Source organism: Octodon degus, unplaced genomic scaffold (assembly GCF_000260255.1).
Source record: "Octodon degus isolate 3935 unplaced genomic scaffold, OctDeg1.0 scaffold00021, whole genome shotgun sequence".
Taxonomy (NCBI): Eukaryota; Metazoa; Chordata; class Mammalia; order Rodentia; family Octodontidae; genus Octodon; species Octodon degus.
In genome coordinates, this window is record NW_004524597.1 from 19,688,126 (window position 1) to 19,696,873 (window position 8,748).

The window sequence follows — 8,748 nt, forward strand, 5'->3', positions numbered from 1 at the left end:
TCCCCAGTTCCACCAAAAAAAAAAAAAAAAAAAAGAAATGGCCATATTTGGATAATAGGTTTCTGTTAACTTTTCTCTATAAGCACATTATCCATTATTTAACTTATTTAAATTTTTGTTTAATTCTGTTAATTTCTGTTTAATAATTTCATTTAAAGTATTTAAATTTTCTGATATTATATTAGGTGGGGTGGCTGTTTCCTGGTTTTTAAAATAGATAGTTTCTGAAAAAGGCAATTATGAGAAATAAATGCTTCAGCACAGTTCAGAACCAATCAGACATGGATCAAGATGTGTCAGTCTACGGCTTGTTAACGAATCTTACTAATTCAGGACGGCAAGTTTATCTGCTCCAGGTTGACTGCGGCTGTTTGGCCTCCAGTCTCTTCAGCCACGTCTCCTCCATCACAAAGTGGCTTCTACAGTTGCTGTAGCCAGGAGACAGACATGGAAGCAAGCAGCCAGCTGTCACCTGTCTCAGCACATGTCACTTGCCTAGTCCTGAGGCCCTGTGCTTTCTGAGAACTAGACTGGGAAATGCATGAGGGCACTTGGAATCCAATATATGGCAAGCGCCTGCTGTCTCTCCCGCCATGCCTGTAACTCTTTCCCTTTTTCAGCTACTGTAATGAATGCATGTTGGATCCAAACTGCGGCTTCTGCTACAAGATGAACACATCAGCCGTCATTGACTCCTCCTGTGTTCCCGTTAATGAAGCATCCACTACCGAGGCAGCCTGGGGCAGGTATGTCGCTTCCCACTTACTGTAACCACACAGTAAAATTTCAGACAAGGCTGAGTTAAAGTTGTCAGAGCCTACACAAGTAGGAGTTCTCAAGAGCACCCCATTGCTACCTCACTTCACAGCATGTAGTGATCAGAACGGGCGCAGCGTTGCAAGTGTGCATTTCACAAACTCAGAGAAGAGAATGCTGCAGCCTGGACTGTGCAGACCCTGCTCTGCGGTAAACTGCAGGAGTTTGGGTCTTCAGCTGTAGGCGGTGCTCCCAGATGCTGCGCTTGCCAGCTTTCCTGTTGTATATTACTTAGCTACACTGTAATTTTTCAATTGTAGTGTTCCCAGCTCAAAGTCAATTTTAAAGTCAAAACGAATTGGTATCACTTTAAATTCTTTCATGCACTTCCTCTTTCTTTGAGTATTTTCCTGAGGTTCAGTGAAATTAAGCAACATAAGGATGATGCTTATGGTGGTAATGTTGATGATGATGTTGGTAATCTTTGGCATGTTACACTTTGTGTTTTAAATTCCCATGAAAGCATCTCTCATCCCATCAGCCTCATGGTACTGGTGAAGGCAGTGGAGCCTGTGGAGTACTTGTACTCTAGGAGCTGTGAAGTGTAATGCGGTAGCGTCAACTGTTAGCCTGTTGTCACTCATTTTGTGAGAGAAACACTCCAAAGACTTAGAAGTTTTATGATATTTGAAGAAAACCCAGATTGTCTTAAATATATTCCTTGGAAAGAAATATTATTTAAAATGAATACTTAAAAGAACTTCTAAAAAACCACCAGATAATTTTCATCAAACAGACTTATTAGTGAGTTAATTGATTAAATATTGAATATTGAACTGTTAAATGATGCCAAGAGTATGTAGTTTCCTATATCTCACAAAATTAATTTATAAACAAAACTTTCCAGTGAAACGAAGGAGCACTTATTTGTCAATCTCAGTAGAGTTTGAGGTTTTGTTTTTGTTTTTGTTTTTTTAGTTCTTTTGGGGGGCTTCTTTTTGAGACAGGTTTCACTATGTCATTCAGGCTAGCCGGAAACTTACTTTGTAGCCCAGGCTGGCCTCAAACTCACAGTAATCCTCCTATCTCAGCTTCCCAAGTGCTGGGATTGCAGGTGTGTGCTACCGCATCCCAATAATAGGGGATTTAGAAGTTAGAGGCTTGAAAACTGGAATTTTCATTCATTCATTCATTCATTCATTCATTCACTTGGCACAGGGTCTCACTATGCATCTTGGGCTCATGGTGAGCCTCCTATCTTAGCCTCCTCGACATTGGGATTACAGATATGTGCCACCACACCTGGTTTCCGGGTGGCACAGTGTACCCAGATTTCCAGGGCCACCACAGCATGTGGTACCTGGGATCAAACCAAGGTCCTTGAGCTTGCCAGGCAGATACTTAGACCGCCGAGCTATCTCCCCCACCCACTTGCATAAAAACATTTTATAGCTTTTTGGTAAAAATGAGTATTATTGACTTTATTTTTAGGAGATTAATTTATAAATTCTGTCTTCCTTTTCTCTCATTGCTGGGACAAAAAACCCAGCACACAAAATTAAAGGGAGGACAGGTTTATTTAGCCCACAACTTGTAGAGGTTTCAGTCCATAATTAGCTGGTTCAAACATAGTGTGGCATCACAAAAGAGAAACAGTTTATGGCAGACAGAAGGTAACAAAGCAAGCAAGTAAGGAGCTTTACCGACTTTTTCTGACCTTCTTACCTTCTACGTAGGCTTCTGGGATTAGGGCAGTCCCAAACCAATCAAAGGACCGATTTAGTAATTGCCCCCCCCATTGTACCATGAATCAATCCCACTGTATATCCAGCCACCTCCGAAACCCTTGATAATAGCCATTGCTCCTAGGGTGAGATGGAAGCTCAGTTGTTGTTTAATTTGCATTTAAAATCTAAGATCTGTACTGTCTTTCTTGCCCTTTATGGGAAATGTTTGCTCTCAAATGGCTAATGATTTGAACAGTTTTTCATAGATTTATTTGCTATTTGTATTTCTTCTTCTGGGGAGTGTGTATTCATCTCGGATGCCCATTTTTGGATTGGGTCTTTGAATTTTGGGGGCCTGATTTTTTAAAATTCTTTATATGTTCTAGATAAAAATTCTTCATCTGTGGGACAGTTGGCTAGAATTTTCTTTTTTTCATGAACTCTCTGCCTGTCCCCAAGTCTTAAAGATTTCTATATACATTCTTTTCCAGTATTTTAGTGTTTCTCTTTTCATATTTAGGTCTTTGATCCATTTTTACTTTAGTTTTGTGTATGGTGATAGACATTGTTCTAGTCTTAGTTTTGGGCATGTGGAAAGCCAGTTTTTCTAGCACCATTTATTAAAGAGGCAATCTTTCTTCCAGTGAACGTTTGTCCCCTTTTCTGAGCGTGTTTGTAATTGTGTCTGCTTGTATTCCTTTTTTTTTTTTTTTTTTTTTCTTTTTTGCGGTAGTGGGGATTGAACGTAGGAACTTGCACTTCCCAGGCAAGTGCTTATTCTACTGAGCTAACTGCCCAGCCCCTTGTCCGTTTCTTCTAATCTGTTCCATTGATGCTGAGGTCTGTTTGTTTGTTTGCCAGTACCATGCTGATTTTATCACAGTAGCTTTGTAGTACAATTTCAAGTTAGGGATTGTGATACCTACTGCCTTGTCTTTGTTGCCTAGAATTACTTTTGCTATTCTAGGTCTCTTCTGGTTCCAGATGAATCTTAGGAATTTTTTTCTATATCCATGAGGTATACTTAATGGTATTTCGATCAGAATTATATTAAATCTGTGTAACAGTTTTAAGAGTACAGACATTTTCACAATGTTCTTCCTATCCATGAACAAGGAAGATCTTTCCTTTTTTTTTTTTTTTTCTGAAGTTCTCTTCAATCTTTTTTTTAGAGCACTGATTTTCACTCTGTACATCCATTACTTCCTTTGTTAGATTGATTCCTAAATATTTCAGTCTTTTTGATGCTATTGTTAAAGGTGAAGTTTCCCTAATTTCTTTCTCAGTGATTGTTTTTGTTTGTGCCTATCCACCTCTGTCTCCTAGCTCTCTATATATAACATCATTAAGTAATCTCTTTTAGAACTTCAGACCTCTTGACTAAAAATACTGCTAATGAGAGCTGCTTTCTTAATGTGCTGATTCAGGATTGTTTCCTATAATACTGCACTTTAGCTCTGTAATTAGAAATACTAAAATAGCTAGATAGACTCCCTCTTTGGCAGTTGATTGTTTTTCTCACTCATGCAGCAGATATTTTTCTCAGAACTGTGCTTTGATAGAACACACAGCCCAATTTGCTGTGCTTCCACACACACAGGATTCTAGGCTGGAATCCGAGGATGTCCCACCTCTATTACCCTCCTGCCTTGTGTTTGGTGCAGAGGATGTGTCCCCTCCTCTGATCAGATGTAACGTTTCCTTGTAATCTTTCTGTCTGGACCCAGAAAACAATGCTTTTTCTATCCCTGGTCCTCACAGTAGCACATTGTAAGAGATTTATTGGAGTTGCAAGAGTCAGTTTAGCCATGCAGCCTACTCAGTGTCACCCATGCCAGTGTTGTGTCACACAGCCTGACCCAACCAGGAAGTCTCAGGATATAATGCTATCTCAGCCAGACAAGCTCTGTAGACCTTAGAGTACCACTCACCTGACAAGAACAGCTTAGCCTCCCCTGTAAGAAACCCCTGCCCCAAATGGAACAGAGATGTAAGAAAGAATTCCAAATGCTGAGACTAGCTCCAGGCAGGCCATCTGAACCCTGGTGGATTCTGGCTCAAGCCTGCTCTGTCCACTTGGGAGACTGCCCAGGGTGGCGTGTGTAGTGGCAGGAGGTATGTAGGACTGGTCTTTGAGGGGACCCATGCTGAAGGGGAGAAGCACCCCTACAGTAGCTCATTACATAGAACCCTGGAGGAGCCTGGCCATGGTACCTGTATGTATAGCCTATATGATAAAATGACTTCTAGAAACCTCTTATTTTCAAATGTAATAACCTTATATGATAATTAAACTGGTTTACAGGATAATCATTTCTGTTCAGATTTATCTTCTTACCAAGATGCTAAATTTCAACACCTGTGTCCTGTGCTTTTAAAGCCCCTTGTGCTTTTTACACACCCACAATTGTAAATTTATAAGTTTTTGAAATTAATCACAGTTCCAAATAAGACAGTGTGGTACTCTAATCCTGTCCCTTTCTTTACCTCTTACAATTTCCAGGAAAGAAAACCTGTAAGAGAAAAACTGGGAAAGCTTTTCTCCTGCCAGACTGTCAGGGTCCTTTATGTGAAACTGACCTACATTCATTCTGTGTAATTATTCAACAATAATAACTGTTTATAACATAAGATTAAAGAGTGAAGTTGCTATGTATGTAAATTGCAAGGGACTCAACTAGAACATTTAGACAAACTTAGAATCTTTGTGATTACACAGAGATTAATGTCCCTTGCTGAGATAATTTTTATAATTTCTTTATTAATTCAAAAAGTATCCAAGCTGGGGAGATAGCTCAGCAGTCTAAGAGCCTACCTCGTAAGCACAGGGATCCAGGTTTGATCCCCGGTACCGCATGCTGTGCCGGCCAAGAACTCTGGACACATTGTGCCAGCCACGAAACCAGGCCTGGTAGCAAATGGCTGTAATCCCAGCACTGGGGAAGCTGAGACAGGATCACTGAGTCCAAGCTGTGTAGAGAGATCTTGTACCAAATATATAAAATAAATAAATAAATAAATAAATGATTTTTTAAAAAATTAAAACAAAGTGGCCGGGGAGATGGCTCAGTAGAATAAGCACTTCCCTGGCAAGTGCAAGGGCCTGAGTTCAATCCCCGGTTCCGCAAAAATTAATTAATTAATTAATTAATTAAAACAAAAGTGTACTTTTTTTTTTTAGTATACTGTTATATTTGTTGGTAAGCAGATTTTTTTAATAAATAATTCTTGATTTATTACTGTAAGTCTGGTCCTTTAAATACATTCAGATGTTTAATATCCCTTTTGTTCTTCACTTTTTAGTAAACTTCTCCCTTGCGTTCATTGGCCAGCTGTGCGGTGTTAGGTACACATGACTACTGGGAAGTCAGGACCTTAGGAAATCTGTGCTGCTTCAGTGTCCTTTTAAAGATAATCCAAGAAGGACGCCTATTTAATACTGCTGCTCAGGTAAATCTGAGCATTTTTATGTTTCTTTGTGCCCAGAGCGAAGAAGGGGACAGCCTTTCAGATAGAGCAGTAAACAGATACAGCTGGCCAGGAGAACATACCTGAGAGGTCCCTGAAGTCAGCTTATGGCCGAGTAGGAAAGCAGGAAGTAAATTAGGAGGCTAGAAATGTGGCCATTTATGTATCCAGCTTGTGAGGATGAAGCAGAGGAGAAATTGGCGATGCCAAGTGAAGCAAAATAGGGCAAGTGTAACCAGTTCAGAGGGTTTATCTTGGAAGCAGGGTCAGGAAACACTCCCGAAAGCTGCTCTGCCGCCTCGGCAGTAAGTTTTCTCACTTGTGGGCCTTTTGGCTCAGCAAGAACTGCCTTTAAGCAGAATTTCTGCCTAATCGTGTTGACGGGGTCTTGCCAAGGTTGATAGCTTTGAGTTTGTTTTACAAGTACAGAACATTAAAAAATGAAGATGAAATGATTATATTTCATAATCTACATATAAATTTTAGTGTCTTGTGCAAATAGTTTTTTATCTATACACAAATTTTTACAAAAGTAGATGACTGACTCTATATTTTGTTGTAGGGAAAGCCCTCAGCAACTCATCAGTTGCTTTTCCCTTTGGCCTCTCTACATAATTCCTGCCCTTTCCAGTATCAGTTTTATTTCAGGTATTATTTGTGCATAAAATGAGAAACTGGTAGAACGTAAATTATTCCCAACCTCGATTTAGCAACAAACAAGCCACCCCTAGAGACCGGCAAAATAGGAACACTGGTATAGAATCACTTGCGACACGTCTCTCCCATCCTACACCAGCGTCCACGTCCCTGCTCCCAAGGGGAGCCTCCAAGGCTGGCTGTGAGCTTATGATTCTTTTAAAAGAGCTTCTGATGAACTGTTCTCAGTGCTGCCCTGCAAGATGTTCAAAGAAGTTAGCGCATTTTCCTCCAGTACCATTCAGTCCTCTTTTATCTTCTGACTCAGAAGACTGACTGAAATGCTCAGTGTGTGCTGCTGTTCCAAAAGAGGAAGATAAATGCACTCACTGACTGTGTATTTTCTATCCTCAAGGCATTCATGGCTCTTGGTGTTCTGAGGTTGGGAATGACTCAACTCATACCAGATGAAGGCGGTTGCCCAAGATGAAAGGATAAAACATCCCTAATGCATTGGATGGAGACCCAAGATCAAAGCCTCTGGGCTCTCTGCATTTTTTATTAAAGTCATTCACACTTTTAAACATGATAATGTTTAGAACTCTGCCTAACTCAGAGCATTCCCTTTCACTGCCTTATCTCTAGGAGCTAAGGAGAATGAACGCAAGTGATAAGAATTTCTAACAAAATAGCACAAAGAAACTTGTGAAAGAACAAGTCTATCTATTTGTTCTTTAAGGTAGTACTTTATTTATAAAATTTAATTTTCATGTTTACGCTTATCAAACAGCCACATTCAACTAAATATTTGTGCTTGCTTTCCATCACTGTAAGAAATACCTGAGACAATTAATTTATAGAAAGAAAAGGGTTACTTAGGCTCTTAGGATTAAAGATGCAATGTCGAGTTGGTGATCCCATTGCTCTGGGTCTGTGGAAGGCCAGCAAAGCCAGAGCGTATGATGGAGCAGAACTCATGAGCTCTGGTGGGGAAGTGGTGAGGGGAGGGCCTGAGCCCCCTCTGCCCCTCTGGAAGGCACAGCTCCGTGACTTGAAGTCCCCCCACTCAGCCCATCTCTCACAGGTTCTGTCACCTATCCACGCATGCAGCACCACCTTGGCATACGGGAGGTATTTCATATGCAAGTTTAAAATTTTATATTTTTTATTACTCATCCTTGAGTTTTTCTGGACAGCTCCACCTCATCTCCTCTCATCTTCCAACTTGTCAGTGAGAAAAGGAAACCTTTCTTTCTAAAAAATGTGCTGTCATGTTGTGTAGCATATCAATGCATGTTCTAATTTGAGAACTGAACACCTAAACAAACCCAAGGTCACAAACGTTAAACAAGAGTAGTCAAATTCTCAGCTCACTACCAATGTGAAACATCTCCTCTACCTCGCAGACTTAAATGGTACCATTGGCATTTTGTGAGAATTGTACTGGTATAGGCTAACTAGGACTTGTACCTCTAACTAAATTTATTGAACAAAAATTACGTTCAGAGCAGAAAGGAAACTATTTCAGAAATCCATGGTGTTCTAGTATCTCTAACTCAGAAACATAAACAAGTTAATTTACATTTCCAAGTTTTATATTTTGACTCTATTTATTTGGAATTGTCTTTAATAGAATGTTGTACTATTCTAAAACATGCCTAAAATAGCAGTATTTTTTCCATAATTAAAACATGACAGCTGTTTCATCTTAGCTGGCATGTATTCAGATACTTCAGCTTTTACTTCAGAATACCCTTTTCTTTCTCTCATGCCCTGTCTTAGTTACTCGGATCACTGCTGGGATGCAGTACCTGACACCCAAAGTTAAAGGGGGAAAGGTTGGTTTGGGCACGCCTCTGCAGGGGAGTCAGTCTGTAGATGGCTGGCTCCAGGGGGACCACGTGGCAGAGGAAAAGCAGCTCCTGGCCTGGCAGGGGGAACAGAGAGCGACGAGGAGAGGAGGAGCCAGATAGGCCCCCCACCCCCCGGCCACCCCCAGGTACCCACATCCTCCAGCCAGGCTTCCCCTTCTAAATCACATTTAGCTGTGGACTCCTAAGTGGACTACTACTCTGTCAAACACCCATGACCCACTCACCTCCCAAAAGCCACACCTCTAAGTGCATGAGTCTTTTAGAGTTCTAGATATAAATACAAATTT

General features: G+C 40.5%; 1 protein-coding gene across 1 annotated transcript in view; it reads left to right on the forward strand.

Annotated features, from left to right (window-relative positions):
- The window catches only part of Slc2a13 (solute carrier family 2 member 13), a 198,251-nt gene that overhangs the window by 136,335 nt on the left and 53,168 nt on the right, over positions 1-8,748 (forward strand). Inside the window, exon 5 of the mRNA XM_004628062.3 lies at positions 621-746. Within this exon, the coding sequence (XP_004628119.2) occupies positions 621-746 (126 nt within the window). The remainder of the gene's footprint in view (positions 1-620; positions 747-8,748) is intronic.